Source organism: Myxine glutinosa, chromosome 11, assembly GCF_964187855.1.
Source record: "Myxine glutinosa chromosome 11, kmMyxGlut1.1, whole genome shotgun sequence".
In the NCBI taxonomy this organism is placed as follows: domain Eukaryota; kingdom Metazoa; phylum Chordata; class Myxini; order Myxiniformes; family Myxinidae; genus Myxine; species Myxine glutinosa.
The window spans coordinates 110,894,092-110,918,234 of NC_136271.1; the positions used below are offsets into that span (position 1 = coordinate 110,894,092).

Below are 24,143 nucleotides of genomic sequence, written 5' to 3' on the forward strand. Positions count from 1 at the left end.
ATACACTTTTCACAATACACTTCTAATCCTCACACACACGGCATCATCTCTTCTAACTACTCCCCTCTGCAACTTGCGCTTCCCAGTCGCCCCTTTAAACTATTGCGCTCCCACGTCATTATCATCCACACTAAACTACCTGCGTCCCCACTACAGGTATCAGTCACTAACTAACCTTAACGTTACCTAATGTCATCTTCGCTAGATCCCTACACACGATATATCCTAACCCACCCGGGCTAGTTTTCACTGCCATACACCCCCTAATCTATTGCGCATTTGCCCCCCCTGTGAGGGATGGTGGATTTGCCATCCCACCACATCGGGGAGGTCCTACTATCAATTTCGCTCGTCCAAATTCCAACCAATTCAAAAATTTGTCATTTACTGCTAATCACCGTACCATCATCAAATTTTGCTTTTTTCTAATTTCGGGGCCAAAACACTATCCTCATCACCCGTCTACTTATTAGGTCCTCTCGGTGCGCCAATTCCCTTCTAAAGCTCGGCTTCGTACAGCCGAGCAATGAACGCGGGTTCTTTGGTGCCGGCGGCTGGATGCGTCCGGCACTCGGTGCAGGGACGGGGGCTTACCCGTGCCGAGATCCCACGCACCACCTCGGCGCGTAGCCATCCAATTGCCCGATCTCGACCTGCCGGAACGTCTCAATAGAAAGTGGTCGCCATGACGACCCTTCCTATCGGGCTGCCTGCCCCGCCTCGTGGAGCCCGGACGCGGCCGTTCCACGCGAGGCCCAGCGTGGATCGCGTACGGCGGTCCTTTCGAACCCGCCGTGGCTCGGATCCCCGCTGGTTCTCGCGGCACGCGAAGCCCGGCACGCACCGAGGGCCCGATTCGGCTAAAAGTCGCTCTAACCGCTGATCCGGTTACCGTCGATGCCTCACCTGGATGCTTACATGCATACGCTACCCCTTTCTTGCTACTACCTCCAGCTGTTCCCATGCTCCTCGTACCTTTCCTTACACACCTCGGTACACTCATTCCGCCCACAGACTTGGTCACACACCTGACCACCGAACACCTTGGCACACATTCGTCGCTCGCACACCTCACCAACACACCTCTTCGCGCCCCTTCCTCGGTCACCTCCTCTGTGACCATCACAGGTGTGCTTTCACTCGAACCACGTGCCTCACGACCAGCTCAAGTGTGCATTCCCACACACGCTCTACCATTCCAGGTGTGCATCCTTCCATTCCAGGTGTACATCCTCGCTCACCTGTCATAACCAACTCACGCTCCGTGTCACTCTCACTACTCTCACCTCCACTCTCGGTCGCGCACCCACCCTTACTCTCGACAGCACACTCTTTCCTCATGCACCCGTCCGTTACACACCTTTCTCGCGCACACTCTTGCGCACACTTTTCCGTTACTTCCTCCGTAACACTCACCACACCGCGCTTCCATGTACCCCCTCGCACACGCGCTTCGACCAACTCACTCTTGACGGCACTCTCACTCCTCGGCGTGCACTTTTTCCTCACACACCCCATGGTCGGACATTCTCGCACACCTCTTTTTTCGCACACCAGACCTGTCGCACACTTCACCAACGGCCTCTCACGAACACCCGGGTCCAAACCAATCCCCAAGCCGACTGAAGCTTTCCTCACATCATGTACATTTCCGATTATATCGCCACTCACCTTGGCACCTCGTCTCCGCACCTCCTTTGCCACCTGCAAACTCTTTATTTGGTTAGTGAGCAGCACATTATGAGTTGAGCACCGACCTTGTACCAATTCCATTACCTCCTCCTGGATTTCTCTCTTAGTTTCTGTCCGTCTCTTCTTAATTTCACTCACCTCTTCTTCCACTTCCTCTAACTTTTGTTTAACCTCTTTTATTTCTCGGTGCGTCTCCTCAAGTTCGTCCTCTAAGGCTACCGTGACCGTCTCTATGTGCATCCTCACCTCTCGGTCCTTTGTCTCCATTATCTCTGTCACCTCGTCCACCCTCATTGTCAGTTCCTCACGCACCATCTGACATTGCCTCTGTGTCGCTATCAAGTCATTTTTCATTTCTTTTTGTGTCGCCTTTAACCCTCCGAGTACTGCAGTGTTCCTTTGAACCTGCTCCACTAACTTCGTTTGTCCCTCTGTCAGCTGTTCCACCTCCTCCGTCAGGTCCTCTATTCCCCCTTGTAACCTAGCCGTATTATTTCTCACCTCTTTCTCCATACGCTTCTCACCTCGCTTTACCTCCTCGCGTAGCCCCGAGACCTCCTCACTCACACCTCGTCGTATCTCCTCTTTCATCTCCTCCCTTTGTTTTGTAGATGCCACCCTCATCTGTCCCAATTCATCCCTCTGAGCATCCAATTTGGTTTCTACCCCGATTTTTACCTCCTCTATCTGCTCTCCCATTTGTTTAATTTCTCGGGTGGATTGCTCCCCTATCTCCCGCAATTTGTCCTCCATCCTATTTTCTAACCCCATTGACCCATTTTTCACCCCCTCTAACTGATTCTCCTGGGCAGCCATTCTATTTTCCACCCCCGTTAACCCATGTTTTAATCCCTCACCGGTACCCCTCGCTTCGTCCCTCATTACCCCCATTTGGCTTCCCATTACCCCCAATTGCTCACTCTGAGCCTCCATCCGGTTCCCCAAGTCATTCCTCAGGTCTTCACTTGTCTGGACCATGAGCACCCTTATTTGTATCATAAAGAGGTCCAAATTCATCGGTGCTGCTACGGTCACGGGCGCGGCTAATTTGGCGCCACAATAACCATGTGCGCGAGGGCGCCATTTTGTGCGCCTGGTTCCCCCTCAACCACATTGCCAATGTTCTCCTCTACTTCGTCCCTCTGATCCTGGGTTACTCCTAACCCCTCCTCTAGCTCACCCACCGGCATTCGATCGCCTTGACCAGCCATGGCGCGATTTCAAAGTTCAGGTTTTGTAAAACAAAACAAATTTCGGCCGCTCCAAATTTTGACCAAATTTTTTTTTAGATGTTTTAAAAATTTGGTTCGGGCCCCGAATCTCACTCCCAGACACCAATTGTTACTGATCGCGGTTAGATGGTATGATGAGCCGAGCGGATGGTCCAACCGCGACCGAACAGTTACTCCCCGATTAGAACCCGATTCCACCCGACGTTGACCAGATCGCACCGCGGCTGCTCGATGAGGGAAAAGACTAAAACGACGAATGCAAAGAGGAAAACGAAGGCAAAGAAAGGTTTGGAAATACTACTGAATTTATTGACTATTTACACACATAAGCAAAAAGAAAGCAGTCACGTTTATTTACAAGCACATAAGACGCAGGTGACACAGTGCAAATACTAGCTTACCTACAGACTTAATTAAATACCCAGGGACAGAACAAACAGAACAAACTCACGTACACAAGAAGGATGGAATGGCAGGAGGTGGATGGCTGGAGGGAGAGGAAGGTCCAAGGGGGTCCGGCAGCACAACCGGCGCGTTTAGCAGCCGCCGTTCCTTCACGGCCCTGCTCAAAACCGCCGTTCAGGCCCCCAAGCTGCTGTTGTGGCTGCTGTGGACGTCGCGTGCTTTGCCAGGCCTTGTCCGACTCGTCTGGTCCAAACCCTCAACTCTTTCTTGGTCCACTCACTTTTTACAACCGACTCCTCACCGCAACCAACGCCACCAACTGACCACCACCACCGACTCCTCACCGCAACCAACGCAACCAACTGACCACCGACTCCACTGACTGACTCCTCACGGCTCTCTCCCTTGACGACCAACTCACTTGCTTCCTGCGTGCGCACCTTTATAACGCCTCCGGCGATTAAGCCGCCGGCCTTCCTGACACGCCCATCGGTGTGCTCACCTCGGCCCTGGTTGGTCACGCGACCCTCTCGCTCCGCCCTTGATGACGACGGGCGGGCACGCCCCTCTTCCCCTCTATGACGAGGTGGAGACACGCCTTTCTTCTCCGACCCTGCCTCGTGGTCAATGGCGGTTATTGGAGGGGAGGTAATTTGGCAATCGAGGCTCGGCAATGACCAAAGGGGATGTAATAGGAAATGGAGATTTTGGGGATGGGAATGAAAGGGGATCTATTCTTTTTCACTGGTGCAATGGAGTACTTCAATTAATGGGAGACACAGCCTTACTCTAAAACACAGAATAAGAGATAACTATCAAACAGGGGTATTCTATTATTTGGCTGACGTGTATGCTTGTGGACTAATTATGGGATGCCCTTTCACCTTTACACAGCTCCGGATGTAGGGGGGCGCAGAATAAACAATAATAATAATAATACAGCACACAATCAAAAAAATACAGTCCTCATCTCCGCAACAATATATATATATATATATATATATATATATATATATATATATATATATATATATATATATATATATATATATATATATATATATATATATATATATATATATATATATACTGAAATGCAAAAGAAACTTACCACCTTTGAAACCTTTAAATATCAACAATAACACTGCGTGTAGTAAATGTGTGAACTTATTTGTGGACAATAGTGCCCTCACTGTCAGACAAAACGGTCACGGATGGTCACTTGAACCTTCAATGGTCACTTCATAGCACAGCTGTTGAACAGCCATTTTGACTGTCAGTGATTAGCCAAGGGGTACGGGATGATTTTAATGAGCTGCACATGATGTCTTGATATTGGCTTTAAAAAGGCCAGTGCAAAATGGGCATTTTGACCAAAAAATTTGACCATTTTGACCAACTTCAAAAAGAACGAAAACACAAAAGAAACTTACCACCTTTGAAACCTTTAAATATCAACAATAACACTGCGTATAGTAAATGTGTGAACTTATTTGTGGACAATAGTGTCGTCACTGTCAGACAAAACGGTCACGGATGGTCACTTGAACCTTCAATGGTCACTTCATAGCACAGCTGTTGAACAGCCGTTTTGACTGTCAATGATTAGCCATGGGGTACGGGATGATTTTAATGAGCTGCAGGTGATGTCTTGATATTGGCTTTAAAAAGGCCAGTGCAAAATGGGCATTTCAATCAACATGCCATGATTGTCAAGGGATCAACGGCAGCGTGCCCTGGGCATGATGCAAGGCGGACTGAGCTACCGTGAGGTGGCATGTCGCCTTGGCTGTTCGCACCAGACGATATCTGCTCTGGTGGACAGAGACACCCTCCACAACTCTGCAGATGACAGACCTCGATCAGGGAGGCCAAGAGTCACCACTGCAAGGCAGGACAGGCAGATGGTCCGAAGTCACCTGCGGGATCAATTCCGTCCAGCATTCCGCACTGCGGCAGAAACTCCGGGGCGTGCAAACCCACGGATGTCCAATGATACTGCACGAAGACGACTGCATGACTATGGTCTGACTGCCAGAAGACCATACAGAGGCCCCGTGATGACGGTTGCCCATCGCCGCAACCGTCAGAGATGGTGCCAGCAGCATCAGCGGTGGACCTTGGCGCAGTGGAACGAGGTCGCTTTCAGCGATGAGTCAAGGTTCTGTGTGGACAGTCCTGATGGGCGTGAGCGTGTCTGGAGAAGAACTGGCGAGCGATATGCCGATTGTTGCGTGCGTCAAGCCAATAGGTGGGGTGGCCCAAGTGTGATGGTGTGGGCCGCCATATCAGGCCAGTACAGGACGCCACTGGTGGTTGTGGATGGGAATCTTAACGCCCAGCGGTATGTGGATAACATCCTGCGACCTCATCTGCTGCCATTCCTGCTAGACCACCCAGAACTGAGAACCTTTCAGCATGACAACGCTCGTCCCCATGCTGCTCGCTTTACCACTGCATTTCTCCAAGGCGAGAACATCAACACCATGCAGTGGCCTGCGCTCTCCCCTGACCTGAATCCCATAGAGCACCTGTGGGATGAGCTTGGGAGACGCGTAGTTGGCAGGGCCAGGACACGGGCAGAGCTGCTTCAGACATTGAGGACTGAGTGGGACAGAATCCAGCAGCAATCCATCCAAAGACTGGTAGGCAGTATACGCCGACGATGCACTGCCTGTATCCAAAACAATGGTGGCCATACACGCTATTGAAAGGGGACTGACATTGCACCCTGTGCTGTTCTGTACTGCAGAACAAACTGATGAGATGGTGTATCTTGGTCAAAAACTTGACATGTCATCAATAAAATGCCAATGTTTCAATTAGCAATTGTTGGTTTGTTTTATTTTGAACTGTTACAATTTTATTACATTTCAAACAAGTGGTAAGTTTCTTTTGCGTTTTCAGCCTTTTTGAAGTTGGTCAAAATGGTCAAAATGGTCAAATTTTTCGGTCAAAATGCCCATTTTGCACTGGCCTTTTTAAAGCCAATATCAAGACATCACGTGCAGCTCATTAAAATCATCCCGTACCCCTTGGCTAATCACTGACAGTCAAAACGGCTGTTCAACAGCTGTGCTATGAAGTGACCATTGAAGGTTCAAGTGACCATCCGTGACCGTTTTGTCTGACAGCGAGGACACTATTGTCCACAAATAAGTTCACACATTTACTACACGCAGTGTTATTGTTGATATTTAAAGGTTTCAAAGGTGGTAAGTTTCTTTTGCGTTTCAGTATATATATATATATATATAACAACAACAACAACAACAACATGCATTTTAATGCCATGTTCCCTGCTAGAGCGGGGGTTAGCCTTGCGGTCCCCATGACAATCCTCTCCATTTTGCCCCATCCTCCGCATCTCTCCCTGCCAACCCCCCTGCCCGCATCCCTTCCTCCCCATCTTTAGCCAAGTCTTTCTCGGTTTTCCCCGTCCTCTACTTCCTTCTACATTAACTTCCATCACTCTTCTCAACCAGCCACTCCCATCCCTCCTCAACACATGACCAAACCATCTCAACCTGCTCCTCCCCACAGCATCAACCACAGGCAATATTCCCATCATCCTTCGCAATTCATCACCTGTCCCCCTCCCTCTCAACGACACTCCGCACATCCACCGAACCACCCGCATCCCCACCCCCTCCAGCCCTCGCCGCCGCCCCACGCTCACTACCCATGTCTCGCCCCCACAAATCACAACACTTCTCACACATGCAGCATACACCTTTCCCCTCAGCCCCAGCGACACTCTCCTCCTCATCAGCACGCCACTCAGCTCCCGAAACTTCTTCCATGCACATCTCACTCGAGCAACCGTTGCCGAGTCTGATCCACCCTCTCCATTCAGCATGTCTCCGAGGCAGCAAAATGCTTCCACACCCTCCAGCCTCACGCCGTCTCCAAGATCCAACCCAACATTTCCTCCATCTGCAGCTCCCTCCGTGCACACCCTACACTTGAATGTAGCTGCCACACTGGCCAATGACCCTCTCAGACCACCACACCTTTGATGAACCCACTCAGCACACATTGTACATTGAATGGAGTTCACTCCGACACCCTTCCTGCACACAGCACACGGCCACTTCCCAGTTCTTTCCACCTCACCACATGCTTTACCACTTGCCATCACCTTTGTCTTTCCGATATTCACCTTCAGACCTTTTGTCTCCATACATTCCTTCCACTTGTTCATCTTTTCCTTCAGTCCATCCATACTTTCCGCAATCAACACCAGATCATCTGCATACAACAACTCCCATGGTAAACCCTCCTTTACGGTCTGAGCCAGCACCTCCATCACAGCTACAAATAGTAGTGGACTTAGTACCGACCCCTGATGCACTCCCACCTTCACCTCAAACTCACCACTGTTCCCGTCCTTCGTCCTTACAGCTGTGCGTGCTCTTTTGTACATTGCCATCACTACTCTGATCAACCATTCCTCCACTCCTAACTTCCTCAATGCCCATGTCAATACTTTGCGTGGAACCCTATCGAATGCTTTCTCCAGATCAACAAACCCAAAAAACAACTTCTTCCTCTTATCCATGTACTTCTCCTGCAACTGCCTCACAATGAAAAGCGCATCTGTCGTTCCTCTTCCTGGCATAAATCCAAACTGCATTTCGTCGATCTTCACTTTCTTCCTTATCCTCCTCTCCAACACCCTTTCCAATACCTTCATTCCATGCTCCAATAACTTTATCGCTCGGTACGAGCCACACTCCAGAGGGTCACCTTTCCCCTTGAAAAGAGGGACGAGGGTACTCAGTGCCCAATCCACTGGAATGCGGCCTTCTTTCACCACCAGATTACAGATCTCTGTCATTCTCTTCACACCCCAACTTCCTGCTGCCTTCAACATATCTCCCACAACTCCCGTCGGCTCTCCCGCTTTTCCACTCTTCATTGCTTTTATCGCTTCCTCAACTTCCTTCTCAGTTATCTTCTCTGCCGGTCCTAAAACTGGGTTACTCTCTATGTTGCCATCCCATTCATCCTCTGTATTCAACAGCATTTCCATATATCTTTTCCATCTTCCTTTAATTCCATCTGGGTCGACAACGATTTGTCCCACTTCATCCTTCAAGCAACTCACCCCCATCACATCACACCTCTCTTTCGCTATGTGCTTTGCAATCCTGAATACTGCTTTCTGTGACCCTCTTCCGAATCCAAGCGTTCTCCGAACATTTTCCTACATGCCTCCTGCGCCTTTGCTACCTCTTTCTTTGCAGCCTTCCTGGCTGCCTTATAACTTTCATGCTCTGCTGTTTCTGCTCCCGTACCCTTCGCCTTCTGCCACTCTTTGAACTTCTTCCTCTTCTCGTCAATCCTCTTTCCAACCTCAACATCCCACCACCATGTTTCCGAGTGCCTCGGTGGTCCTTTTGTCCATCCACATACCTCACCAACGGCTCCCAACAGACTAGCTTTCATTGACATCCAACGACTTTCAAGCTCAACCACATCATCCTGTACCCTACTCAGCCTCTCTTTTAATGCCTCCCTTACTGTCACCTCTTTCAACCTCCACACCTTCATTCTCGGTTGGTACTTCACCCGCCGAGCTCTCCTCGCACCTTTCACCCTTATGTCGCAGACAACCAAGTGGTGCTGTATATATATATATATATATATATATATATATATATATATATATATATATATATATATATATATATATAATATATATATATATATATAATATATATATATATATATATATATATAAATATATAATATACAGTGGGGAGAACAAGTATTTGATACACTGCCGATTTTGCAGGTTTTCCCACTTACAAAGCACGTAAAGGTCTGTAATTTTTATCATAGGTACACTTCAACTGTGGAAGACGGAATCTAAAACAAAAATCCTGAAAATCACATTGTATGATTTTTAAGTAATTAATTTGCATTTTATTGCATGAAATAAGTATTTGATCACCTACCAACCAGTAAGAATTCCGGCTCTCACAGACCTGTTAGTTTTTTCTTTAAGAAGCCCTCCCATTCTCCACTCATTACCTGTATTAACTGCACCTGTTTGAACTCGTTATCTGCATAAAAGACGTCTCCAGACCGTCTCCGACCACAAAGACCGCAAAGACCGACCGCAAAGCCGTCTCCAGACCTGTCCACACTCAATCAGACTCCAACCTCTCCACAATGGGCAAGACCAGAGAGCTGTCTAAGGACATCAGGGACAAATTTCTAGACTTGCACAAGGCTGGGATGGGCTACAGGACAATAGGCAAGCAGCTTGGTGAGAAGGCAACAACTGTTGGCGCAATTATTAGAAAATGGAAGAAGTTCAAGATGACAGTCAATCTCCCTCGGTCTGGGGCTCCATGCAAGATCTCACCTCGTGGAGCCTCAATGATCATGAGAAAGGTGAGGGATCAGCCCAGAACTACACGGCAGGACCTGGTCAATGACCTGAAGAGAGCTGGGACCACAGTATCAAAGAAAACCATAAGTAACACACTACGCCGTCATGGATTAAAATCCTGCAGCGCACGCAAGGTCCCTCTGCTCAAGCCAGCGCATGTCCAGGCCCGTCTGAAGTTTGCCAATGACCATCTGGATGATCCAGAGGAGGAATGGGAGAAGGTCATGTGGTCTGATGAGACCAAAATAGAGCTTTTTGGTTTAAACTCCACTCGCCGTGTTTGGAGGAAGAAGAAGGATGAGTACAACCCCAAGAACACCATCCCAACCGTGAAGCATGGAGGTGGAAACATCATTCTTTGGGGATGCTTTTCTGCAAAGGGGACAGGACGACTGCACCGTATTGAGGGGAGGATGGATGGGGCCATGTATCGCGAGATCTTGGCCAACAATCTCCTTCCCTCAATAAGAGCATTGAAGATGGGGCGTGGCTGGGTCTTCCAGCATGACAACGACCCGAAACACACAGCCAGGGCAACTAAGGAGTGGCTCCGTACGAAGCATCTCAAGGTCCTGGAGTGGCCTAGCCAGTCTCCAGACCTGAACCCAATAGAAAATCTTTGGAGGGAGCTGAAAGTCTGTGTTGCGCAGCGACAGCCCCGAAACCTGAAGGATCTGGTGAAGATCTGTATGGAGGAGTGGGCCAAAATCCCTGCTGCAGTGTGTGCAAACCTGGTTAAGAACTACAGGAAACGTCTGATCTCTGTAATTGCAAGCAAAGGTTTCTGTACCAAATATTAAGTTCTGTTTTTCTGATGTATCAAATACTTATTTCATGCAATAAAATGCAAATTAATTACTTAAAAATCATACAATGTGATTTTCAGGATTTTTGTTTTAGATTCCGTCTTCCACAGTTGAAGTGTACCTATGATAAAAATTACAGACCTTGTCGTGCTTTGTAAGTGGTAAAACCTGCAAAATCGGCAGTGTATCAAATACTTGTTCTCCCCACTGTATATAATATATATATATATATAATATATATAATATATATATATATATATATATATATATATATATATAATATATATATTATATATATATATATATATATATATATATATATATATATATATATATATATATATATATATATATATATATATATATATATATATATATATATACAGTATATCTATATATCTATATATATATATATATATATATATATATATATATATAGACTGTTTTTGGTATAAAAGCAAAAATGACTACAAATGATGTTACATATGCAAGGCTTTCTCCAAACCGGTTGATGGAAGTGCTTCAGACCTTTTCATCAGTACTCTCTAAAAAGCTCCACTCACCAGCATACCCCTTGTGTTCATTGCCGGCAGGTTTTCCCCTGATGGGCGTTTGATCGTGTCTGCAAGTGATGACAGGACAGTCCGTGTGTGGGACCGCGCCAGTAGGGCTTGCATACACGTGTTCAAAGAGCATGAAGGGTGAGCCTGTAGTGTTATTACTTTCCAAGATTTTATATGATGGTAATATCAGCTAATAATTAGTTATTTGAATGTTTGTAGGAAGCATGAAGTTATTGTAAGTATTGTAGTTGTGTGATTGTCTGTGGCACTTACTATGCAATTGGCCGCCAACTCGGAAGACTGTGCACTGTTTGCTTGTGAAACTATTTTACATAGAATTGTGAATTATGTTGACTTCCATCCAAATGGGACTTCCATCGCCACCGGTGGCACGGACAACACCATCAAGATCTGGGACATTCGCACGAATAAACTACTGCAGTACTACCAACGTAAGTGTTATCTGCTGTTCCTTTTGATTTATTAGGTTATTTCTTTGAAATAACCTCATGGAGTGGGTCCCTGGATACATACATTCGTTTGTCCGTTAACGTTTGACGAAAACATCTCACAAACTACCCGACCGATTATGGACCAAATTTGGTGTGATGCATCAGGACAGCAAGATCTCCTGGTTTTGGTTTTTATGCCTCCACCAACAAAGTCGCCGGAGGCATTATGTTTTCGGGTTGTCCATCCATCCATCCGTACGTCCGTCCATACGGGCATAGCCTTGTTTTTCTCAGCAACCATATGTCCGATTGAGACGAAACTTTCAGGGTAGGAATGACACCCATGCAGAATGTTTTTATGATAATGGTGATGTCATAGGTCACATGGTATGGCAGCCATCATGGATTATAAATTAATTTTTTTCTCGGAAACCGCTGAATGGAAAAATTTGAAACTTGGCACATTATCAAGTACTCCCAATGGGGAACAAAAGCATGATAATGATGACATCATAGGTGAAGTGCTATACCAGCCAAAAATGTTTTAATCGAATTCCTTATCCTAAAAATCTTAAATTGCATGCACATGATCTATGACCCATTTGTATTGAAATATTCAATTTATGACATTATAGGTCACATGGTTTGGCTGACATATTGGATTGAAGGAAAATATTAAATAATTATATCTCTGAAACCGCTCACCCTATTGATGCAAAATTTTACAAATATCATCTAACAGCACTGTTGCATATAGTTTTAATATGATGATGTCATAGGTCACATGGTTTGGCAGCCATCTTGGATAGAAAAACTAACCTTATCCGATCAACACGAAACTTCACAAACGTGATCCCCTACCCATACATATGCAGAGTGATGGCATCTACCCGTTGTGGGACTTTGCGGAGGCATATTGGCGACACAGTCGCATTGTTCTAGTTTTGGTTTGGTGTTGTCTCGTTTGGATTTGCCCCAAGGGCAATTCCATGACGTTACGGAGTGACACTTTGAGTCATTTTTGTGAACTTTGATTGCTCTAGCACAACGATAAAGCCACTAGTACCTACTCTCTCTATATTATATTGTAAAGGAAGAGTTGCACTTTACAGAGATATTAATAGAGTTCCTGTAAGTTGGACCATTGTCAAGTAATTAACATTCAAAAACTGTTATTTATTAAACAATAACAACATTTGTTGAAAACTCTGCTCTAACAATAGTTATAAAATTGTAATGAAATACTGGGAAGATACACTAATAGTTGTACCTTCAGTACAGGGGTTTCAAAATTCCAGACATGACCTAATTACTCTGAAATAATTACAATCGTCTATTTAGACTATTACAATAGTAATATTAGACTATTACAATAGTCTAATAGGGAAATATTGTTATTTCATTCAAAAATATTCTTCTTAGACACCGTCAGACAGATCCAGACCAAACTCGCCAGGAAGCATCAGGACCATGCTAACCTTAACTTGTGCTCGTCATGGTCGTATCTCCCCCGGAAAGGGGTCATGGGCCCCTCCCCAAATCCCTCATCTTCACTAAAACATCTTCTCCACAACTACTTGAGGTATACGGACCAAATTTTGTACAATGTATCAAAACAGTAATGTCTCATGGAGTTGTGCTCTCCCCATCCGGGATCCGCCCATTTACAGGAAATAGAAAGGGAGTTTTGCCCTAAATATTAGTAATTTCTGAATCCAAAAATCTTCTTCTCAGAAACCGACAAACGGATCCAGACTAAACTGGCCCTTTGGCATCGTGACCATGCCCTAACCTTAACTTGTGCTCCCGATGGCCGTATCTCCTGGAAAAGGGGAAACGGACTCCTTCCCCTAATCCCTCATATTCACTAAAACATATTTTCCTCACAAACTACATGAACAATATGTACCAAATTTGGTAAGATACATCCGAACATTAAGGTCTCATGGGGTTGTGCTCTCCATCTGGATCCGACTCCTATAAGAGGCTGAAAAGGAGGGTTTTGCCTCAAGTTGAGGTAATTTATTTTTAAATCGTCTCAGAAACTATGGGGAAATGACTATCAGTCCACCTCTTTCCCCAAATCCACCTCTTTCAATTTCCAACTTCTTTCCTGCAATTCTTAGTAGTGCTCATTTGCTTTATAACATGTACCCCTCCCCTTTACCCTTCCCTCCCCTCCCCCTCTGCCCCCAGCCCTCTACCTTCCACAGATCTACAGACATCCCTGTCTCTACTGTGATTGTGCTTGTATGCTTTCCTCTCTCCCCCTCTTGTCCCCCGCTCCCTTTATTGTACGTTTTATGTGTCCGTGCATGTTTTCGTGTTTACTGTGTTAGCTGTTACACGAGCCTTGACTCTGGATATAAAAAAGTAATAAAAAAGGCCCCCATGGGGCTATTCTTTGCTCACCTGGAACATAGTTCCGGGGAGCTTATGTGATGGCGCATCGTTCGTCCGTCACTTCTGTTGGTCTGTTTATCCATAAACACTTGCAACTTCTTCTCCAAAACTGCTGATGGGATTGTGACCAAACTAAAAAATGATAAAATATGCTAAAATGATATTTGGTATGGTGGAACTCCAAGTTTGTTCACAGAATTTAAAAAAAATCAGGGTCTAAAGGGTGGGTTCAGGTTTGACCCCCTCCCACCCTCCCCAAAATAGAAATGCACACATTATTTCGATGAAACTTGACCACAACCTTCATCACCCGTGATGTACCAGTTTGTTCACGGTACTAAGAACATCAGGGTCTAATGGAGTCTACAGTGGTCAAAGTGGGTCCAGGTTTGACCCCCAAAATATGTATTTGCTTTCTTCTCTGAAACCACACACATAATTTCGATGAAACCTGACCACAACCTTCATCAACCGTGATATACCAACGTTTGGTCAGGGCATAAAAAAATTGGGTCTGAAGGTATCTCCGCGGTGAGGGTGAGGGTGAAAGGCTCCCAAAAATAGGTACATGTATTTGAATTCTTCTTACAAACTACACACACAATTTCGATGAAACCTTGACCACAACCTTCATCACCTGTGATGTACCAAAGTTTGTTCAAGACATTAAAAAGTCAGGGTCTAGGGGACTCTGTGGAGGGGGAGGGGGTGGGGGGGGTTGATCCTCCTCCCCACACCCCCAAAAAATAGGTATTATCCACACCTACCAGTGGTTCCCTGGTTCTACCAGGTGAGCCCAGGAGCATTGGCCATATTTGTTTGTTTGTATGCATTCCCACCATTGAGTTGGCCGAGATATCAGTTAGAACTGGGAATGGTAGCTCAGAGGCTTTTGAGATAAAGGTAGGTTTGTATCTACGATCAGCTCTGAGTCTTTTTTTTTTCATTTGTGGTGGTGATGGATGTACTTATTGAGGAAGGAATAAGAAGCAAGAAACCTTGGGAATTATCTTGCAAATGATTTGGTGCCGATTTCAAACTCTGTGGAGGGAGTTTAAGATGTGAGAGTTGCATGGCAGGAAAGTTTGGAAAGGGAAGGCGTGGGGGTGGGTGGACTGAAGATGGATGTGGGGAAAAACAGGTCATAGTGAGCAAGAGAGAAGGTGTTTATTAGGGATTGGGCAGGCAGAGAGTTAAAGCAGTTGGGGGAAAATGCAAGTAAGGGGATTTGCTTTGAAGGATGGGGGTGGTGGTTGCAGTGAGGATGAGAGAGGGTTATATGGAGGCAGAGAGTTAGGTGGAGGTATAGAGATAGACGTGTAGCAGTGTTTCTGGTCCGGTTTATTATTGAAAGATCCCGGTTACTTTAATAACCAAAAAAGATGATGTGCTTTTTGGTGTATTGTTCAGCACAACCACATATTTGTGCCACCACCTTTCAGTGCACAATGATGGGATTAACAGCCTGTCATTTCATCCATCTGGAAGTTACCTGATAACGGCTGCCAATGACTCTACTCTGAAGGTGTTGGACCTGTTAGAGGGACGGCTGTTCTATACACTCCATGGCCATGCGGTAAATCACACGGCGCTTTTATTGTTTTTGGTTTCTTGTGTGTAAGACTATAGACTTGTGGTTTCATGTATCTAATCTTTCTTCTCATGCAGGGCCCGGTCATTTCTGTGGCTTTTTCACACTCTGGTGATTATTTTGCATCAGGAGGTTCTGATGCGCAGGTATGTCAACATTTTGTTGTTGTTTTTTCCACTTTGTTTCATCCATCAACATGTGTTCAAACTGTTCAAAGGATTGCCTCCTATTTATTTAAGTCTTTGTAAAGTCATAGCCAGTAGACAGGATGGTACACACACACTTCTCCAAGCTGTCTAGCCTCGGTTCAGATCTCGGCCCAGTTGTAAACTGCCATCCTGGTGTTTCACAGGCAGGGTGATTCATCAACACATGTGCCATCCATTAAACTGGGTGTCCTGTCTTCCGGCATTAGTTGGTGGACGTTAATGATCCCCATGGTGTCCTTCGCGAAGAAAAGGCATGGAATCACAGACATACTGGCCAAGTTCCAAATTCCTGGCCGAACTACTGCTGGGAAGGCAATGGCAAACCACTCAGTATAATCCTTGCTCAGGAAGCTGCTTCGGCAGCACTGACACTCTGTGACAGAGTATGGTTCTGAAGAAGAAGAAGAAGAAGAAAGACATAGCCATATACCTCATAAATGTGGAAACGTGGTTCCCTGTTATTTTTTTTCACGAAACCTCAGCATTGTGTAGTAGTTGAAAAGGAACCCGCCTACGTTGGTTTAATATGGCCGAAAATGATGCGCAAAGGTATGTTTTGTCAATGCAACCAGAAGATAGTTGGGTCACTCAATGGAAGAAGTGTGACACACAAGGGATTCACTTTTAAAAACAATAATATATGATCCTTCTGAAAACACTTGTACTTACCAAGAGTCTTAAGGAGGCAAAAGTTTGTTTTTTCAGTAAAGGAAAGAAGGCTCCAAAGGTATTGGAATACCTATGAAAACATTGATGAGAATCACACGAATGATGGAATCCTTAACAAATGCCTTAACTATGTCTTCATAAAAAATGATCCTTTTTGTAAATAATATTTTCAGTCGTTACATTTTCAACCATCCAATGATAAATTATATTTTCAATAATATCCCCAAACTGTCCATCATGAGGAACGACACAGTGATATGTACTGGAATGCCACATTGCCAAAATTATATTATTATTTTGGCAATGTGGGATATTATTACCTTCGCCACCAAAGGTGGATGGAGGTTATGTTTTCACCCCTGTCTATCCGTTTGTGAACAAATAATTTCAAAAAGTTGTGGACGGATTCGGACGAAATTTGGCAGAGATGTGGCGTATGTGATAACGACTAAATGATTAGATTTTGATGAAGATTCGGATTCGGATCGAGCTACTAGAATTTTAAAAATGATTCTTCACCATTGGGAGATGGGGCCAAAAACGATACATAGCAGGATATCTCAAAAAGTTGTGCACAGATATGGACGAAACTTGGTGGAGTGGTTGGGTGTGTGTGACAAGGAAAAATCGATTCGATTTTTGTTGAAGATCTGAATATGGATTCGGATATGAGAATTATTTAATTTTTAGGTTTTTCTTCGCCATTGGGAGATCGGGCCAAAAACGATACATGGCAGGATATCTCAAAAAGTTATGGATCGATTTGGATGAAACTTGTTGGACAGGTTGTGTGTGTGTGACAAGGAAGAATCGATTCAATTTTGGTGAAGATCCGGATCCAGAGTAGAATTTTAAAGTGATTCTTCACCATTGAGTGATATGGCTAACCAGGTGGAGGTATGCTATCGACTGAGTGCCGTTCTATTTAGTATTCATATTGTTTTGTAATAACATTAATATTCTGTTATCATTAGTTTTGTAATCTGGTGGTGCAAGAAGGCCGCATTCCAGTGGATTGGGAACTGAGTACCCTCGTCCCTCTATACAAGGGGAAAGGTGACCCTCTGGACTGTGGCTCGTATCGAGCGATAAAGTTATTGGAGCATGGAATGAAGGTATTGGAAAGGGTGTTGGAGAGGAGGATAAGGAAGAAAGTGAAGATCGACGAAATACAGTTTGGATTTATGCCAGGAAGAGGAAAGACAGACGTACTTTTTATTGTAAGGCAGTTGCAGGTGTTGGCTTAGCGGTTAGGGTGCCGGCTTGGGATCCCAATATCCTGGGTTCGAATCCCGGTCGATCGCTGAGTTAACGCCAGGGGGGTTGACTCACCCTGTCATCCTTCCGAGATCGGCAAATTGAGTACCAGCTTGCTGGGATGAATGATCACGGTGTGTACCCCGATTTAGAATAGGTACACCGTATCCCTGCGCATCGTAAGAGCGTGACCAAGCGTTGGCGTCAGGAAGGGCATCCGGCCATACTTATGCCACAAAAACATTGCCTCAAACAGGGAACCATGATTGTCATGGGGCCCGCAAGGCTAACCCCCGCTCTAGCGGGGAAAATGGCCTTAAAACGATCATTCATTCATTCATTCAGTTGCAGGGGAAGTACATCGAGAAGAGGAAGAAGTTGTTTCTTGGGTTTGTTGATCTGGAGAAAGCATTCGATAGGGTTCCATGCGATGTGGTGACATGGGCATTGAGGAGGTTAGGAGTGGAGGAATGGTTGATCAGAGTAGTGATGGCAATGAATGAAAGAGCATGCACAGCTGTAAGGATGAAGGACGGGAACAGTGGTGAGTTTGAGGTGAACGTGGGAGTGCATCAGGGGTCGGTACTAAGTCCACTACTATTTGTAGCTGTGATGGAGGTGCTGGCTCGGAACGTAAAGGAGGGTTTACCGTGGGAGTTGTTGTATGCAGATGATCTGGTGTTGATTGCAGAAAGTATGGATGGAGTGAAGGAGAAGATCAACAAGTGGAAGGAATGTATGGAGACAAAAGGTCTGAAGGTGAATATCGGAAAGAAGAAAGTGATGGCAAGTGGTAAAGCATGTGGTGAGGTGGAAAGAATTGGGAAGTGGCCGTGTGCTGTGTGCAGGAAGGGTGTCGGAGTGAACTCCATTCAATGTACAATGTGCGCTGAGTGGGTTCATCAAAAATGTAGTGGTTTAAGAGGGTCATTAACCAGTGTGGCAGCTACATTCAAGTGTAAGGTGTGCACAGAGGGAGCTGCAGATGGAGGAAATGTTGAGTTGGATCTTGGAGATGGCATGAAGCTGGAAGGTGTGAAAACATTTTGCTACCTGGGAGACATGCTGAATGGAGAAGGTGGATCGGACTCGGCAACGGTTGCTGGAGTGAGATGTGCATGGAAGAAGTTTTGGGAACTGAGTGGCGTGCTGACGAGGAGGGGAGTGTCATTGAAGCTGAAGGGAAAGGGAGTGTCATTGAAGCTGAAGGGAAAGGTGTATGCTGCATGTGTGAGAAGTGTTATATTTATGGGAGCGAGACATTGGTAATGAACGTAGAGCAGCAACGAAGGCTGGAACGGGTGGAAATGCGAATGTTCGGTGGATGTGTGGAGTATCGTATGCTGAATGGAGAAGGTGGATCGGACTCGGCAACGGTTGCTGGAGTGAGATGTGCATGGAAGAAGTTTTGGGAACTGAGTGGCGTGCTGACGAGGAGGGGAGTGTCATTGAAGCTGAAGGGAAAGGGAGTGTCATTGAAGCTGAAGGGAAAGGTGTATGCTGCATGTGTGAGAAGTGTTATATTTATGGGAGCGAGACATTGGTAATGAACGTAGAGCAGCAACGAAGGCTGGAACGGGTGGAAATGCGAATGTTCGGTGGATGTGTGGAGTATCGTTGAGAGAGAGGAAGACAAATGATGAATTGCGGAAGATGATGGGAATTGAGCCTGTGATGGATGCTGTGAAGAGAAACAGGTTGAGATGGTTTGGTCATGTGTTAAGGACGGATGAAAGTGACTGGTTGAGAAGAGTGATGGAAATGAATGTGGAAAGAAGTAGAGGATGGGGAAGACCGAGAAAGACTTGGCTAAAGATGGTGGAAGAAGAAATGCGGGCAAGGGGGTTAACAAGGGGAGATGCAGAAAATAGGGCAAAATGGTGAAGATGGTCATGGGGACCGCAAGGCTAACTCCCGCTCTAGCAGGGAAAATGGCCTTAAAATGCCTGTTGTTGATGTTGTTGTTGTATTGGTTTTGTTATTTGAAGCGTCCTTGGAAAAACGACACAACAAAGCTATCTTAACACTGATATACACCTCAACACCCAACCCCATTGGTGGGGAAAACCATCCTTAGTGGAGAATACTCCTTGCAGAGGAAGGGGGGGGGGGGATTAATTAGCTACAACCTTCATTGTGTGACCCTTAGTGCTCCTGTCAAGTTTGGTTGAGATTGGATAAGTAACGACCGAATGTATCGCGGTCAAAAATCATCAGGCAGACAGACAAGACACCACAGACAAGTGTTCCAACCAGCCTACCAATCAGTTGGCCCACACAACCATATATCAGGGAGCTTTATGCAAATCCATGTTCAATTATCCTTGCATGGCCCCAGACCCAACGCGTTTGCACAGGCTGAGTGGGAAAAAAATCTGGAATAAATTGACAATAAACAGATAAAATATTATGCCACCTGCTGGCCATCTGAACTTACCTTTCATTTTTAAAAAACCAAAAAAAAAAAACACCTTTAGAGGCCATTTTTCCTCGCAAGCGGGGGTTGGCCTTTTTCGGGGACGGTGGTTGTTGTTGTTTTTCGGTCCCCTTTTTGAAGCAATGTTTTACGGCCGGATGCCCTTCCTGCCGCCAACCCTTTTTGTCGCCTTTTACGACAAACAGGGAATTACCAGTGAACTGGTACTCAATTTGCCGACCTCGGAAGGATGACAGGCTGAGTCAACCCCCCTGGCGTTAATTCAGCGATCGACCGGGATTCGAACCCAGGATCCTAGGATCCTAAGCTGGCACCCTAGCCGCTAGCCCAACACCAGGGTTTGAACTTACCTTTCATAGTAATACACAATATAATTTCAACAAAAAAAACAAAAAAAAAAAACACCTTTAACTTACCTTTAAGTTTAACTTACCTGAACTTACCTTTCATAGTAATACACAATATAATTTCAACAAACTATATGGAGGAAAACCACTATTTTTGGAATAATATGAATCACCCAGTCATGAGTTTTTTAAAATATTTTTTATGAAGGATTAAATGTAAACTTAGGCACATTAGGTGCACATTGGCTTGTCGGTCCTAGTAGAAGATGAAGGTATCCTGGTAGAAGATGACGCAACGATAAACGAGGAACTTTGGCGCATGAAGAGGCCATTTAGCCCATCATGCCCACACTGCACCCACCCCAGTATCACTCATTCACACAAGTCACCAACCGTGAATGCAAGGCAATATCCCCATACCCCCCTATCTCCAATGCATCCAGGTCCCTATCTAATTCCTATTTAAACACATTCACCCCCTCCAGCGCCATTACCTTTCTGGGGAGACCATTCCATACATTTACCACTCTCCGACTGAAAGATCCTAACTATCCTAACTCTCATCTTCTTTACCTTCAAGCTATTGTCCCTGGTCTTAACACTGTCCACTTTGCTGAAAAACCTCACTGTACCTATCTTGTCCATTGTACCCTTGGCTCGCTTCTCTTCACGAAGGACACTGTGTTGTCGTTAACGTCTCCCAATTAATACCGGCAGACGGGACGCCGATTTGATGTCCATCCGAGGGATGGCACACACATTGATTCTCCCTGCCTGTGACATACTCGGATGACAGTTTATAGCTGGGTCAAGATTCAAACCCAGGCTGTGGAAGCTAGTGTGCGTACCTCTAGGCCATCCTGCCAGCCCTAAAATTGTATAAAGGTATTTTTTCGTAAACCATTAAAAATTATTGAGACCAAATAAGGTAGTGCTTTACTTTCTCAGACTTTTAATGCCTCCGCCGACGAAGTTGCCGGAGGCATTATGTTTTCTGGTTGTCCGTCCATCCTTCCATGATAGGTTTTCATTGCCGTGATAACTTGAGAACGGCTGAAGGGATCAAAGTCAAACTAGTTACAAATATGTAGAACTAGCAGAAGTACCCGGCATTGCTGGGTGGGGGAGGGGAGGGGAGGGGGGAGGGGCACGGGGGGGAGGGGAGAAGAGGGGGGGGAGGGGAGAAGAGGGGAAGAGGGGGGATGGGGAGGGGGCGAGGTGGGTGGGAGGGGGGCGGGAGGGGGCGAGGGGGGTGGGTGGGAGGGGGGAGGGGGAGGGAAGGGGAGGGCCAGTCAACAATGACGTTGCAGTTCTCATGGTCGGAGAGCAGCACAACAATCGTAACATCGTCCTGCATCTTCGCAAGAGCACGAAGCGGATTTTGGAGACTCACCGATCCTGTGACCCACGCCCTCCAGTACCGGCGTTGCCGGGCGGGGGAAGGGAGACCCGTACATTCCCAACCCGTACATTCGCCCTCTCGACTCAAGCTCGTATTCGATTCGTATTCGAAATCGAAAGGGGAAAGGGGAAATCCTTCGTATTCGAATTCGTAAACACGAAATATGAATTAAAATTTAATTCATATCGCACAAAATCGACACAAAACACGATCACATAAAGGTGAAAAAACGCAATCGCTTTTCGCCCTGAATTGCGTGCAAACGTGTGACGTGTGACGGGATGGAACATCACGTGATCGCTCTGAGCGAATCAGCGAGCTGCTCTGTCACTGGCTGAGATTAGCGGCTACTTCGCTGAAATGCGCTGAGGTAAATATTGTTGCGGATATGGGATTTGCATCCATCCATATCCGCTTGTAAATATTCCCCTATTTCCTCAATACTTCCCAACTATCCCCAATCCCCCATTCCCTAGTCCCATTTTCTGTAAACAACACTGTAGACCCGACCTCCCCCTATTTCCCCCATTAAATGTCGCACCCAGGTTCACCGCATCTCACGTAGACAACTATAGGACATCTTGCTAGTTATTCTTAGTCTATGTCAGTTAAGGACTCGTTTCCATTAATTCTGACTCTTCGTTGCACCAGAATGTGATTGTATGGCACCGTTAGGAAGTTTAGGACCTCCCAATACCTCCCCGCAGCTCTTCCTCACGGTTCAGCAACAACAACAACAACGGCGGTGGCGCGGGGAGTGCGCGTCCTCACTCCGGCTTGGTTGGTAGGGGGTGTTGGGAGGGCACCAGGCCTTTCCAACGAGCCGCCATCGAACATGTGCTCGACGGGGTTACCAAGTAGGGGCTCGCTGTCAGCTCCTCGTCAAGGGCGGAGCCCGGTAACCCCCGCACCCAATAGAAGCGGCGGACCGGTCCCATCTGGGGCGGAGCCAACCAGCCGAGGGCGTGTGACTCCCCGCTGAGCATGCGCAGGAAGAGGGAGGTGACGTCAGATGCGCGCTGAGCTTGGAGAAGAAAGACGCCACCTCCGAGCGCTGTGAGGCCTCCCTGCATCTTTTGGACCGTGCTTGATCCTGTCCCCGAGCACAAGGTGCACCTTGTGCTCTCAACCGACCTGTCCTTCCCTGCCATCAATCCCTGTGTAAGTCAGCCTTGTTCCGTTTGTCTGTGGTCTGTCTGGGATAGATAAGATTGTATCTAAGTGCCTATCTCTTCTGTGTCTTTTACCTCACTCTACCTTGTAATCTACCCCTTTTCTCCACCACTAATTATATCCTCCTCCGGAGGTCTTGAGAACTGTACCCCTTGCGTCGTTTCATTTATCCCAGTCGTTGTGTCCTTTCCATCATTGATTTAGCATAGCGCGATTTGGCCAACGTTCGAGTGGAATCGGGTGAGTTGGGGGTAATCGGGTAAACTGTACGAACACGGCGGCCATTCCGCTCGGTCAAGCAACATCTTTAGCCGTGTCCGTAACAATATGAATAAAAAATATGGATCTCGTCAAATATGGTCTCGGCCATGTTCGTCCCAGGCTCAATGGCCATGTCTATGCCAAATATCAAGCACGTGAGCCTCTCCGTTTCGGAGTCTATCGGTAACATTACACACACACACACACACACACACACACACACACACACACACACACACACACACACACACACACACACACACACACACACACACACACATACACACACACACACAGTGTTTTATATATAATATATAGATGATGTAAATATTAACTGATTGGATTGTTGTCTTCAAGAGGTCGAAGGTCAGAGGTCATACAACAACAACAACATGCATTTTAAAGGCCATTTTCCCTGCTAGAGTGGGGGTTAGCCTTGCGGTCCCCATGACCATCTTCTCCATTTTGCCCTATTTTCTGCATCTCTCCTTGTTAACCCCCTTGCCCGCATTTCTTCTTCCACCATCTTTAGCCAAGTCTTTCTCAGTCTTCCCAGTCCTCTACTTCCTTCTACATTCATTTCCATCACTCTTCTCAACCAGTCACTTTCATCCTTCCTCAACACATGACCAAACCATCTCAACCTGTTCCTCTTCACAGCATCAATCACAGGCTCCATTCCCATCATCTTTCGCAATTCATCATTTGTCTTCCTCTCTCTCAACGATACTCCGCACATCCACCGAACCATTCGCATTTCCACCCTTCGTTGCTGCTCTACGTTCATTACCCATGTCTCGCTCCCATAAATCATAACACTTCTCACACATGCAGCATACAC

General features: G+C 46.1%; 1 protein-coding gene across 3 annotated transcripts in view; it reads left to right on the top strand.

Annotated features, from left to right (window-relative positions):
- Positions 1-24,143, top strand: part of POC1A (POC1 centriolar protein A) — a 113,471-nt gene that overhangs the window by 56,652 nt on the left and 32,676 nt on the right. For all 3 annotated transcript variants that reach the window (XM_068103754.2, XM_078786998.1, XM_068103757.2), the window contains 4 exons: positions 11,132-11,239; positions 11,438-11,553; positions 15,399-15,532; positions 15,625-15,693. In XM_068103754.2, coding sequence (XP_067959855.2) covers positions 11,132-11,239; positions 11,438-11,553; positions 15,399-15,532; positions 15,625-15,693 — 427 coding nt within the window. The remainder of the gene's footprint in view (positions 1-11,131; positions 11,240-11,437; positions 11,554-15,398; positions 15,533-15,624; positions 15,694-24,143) is intronic.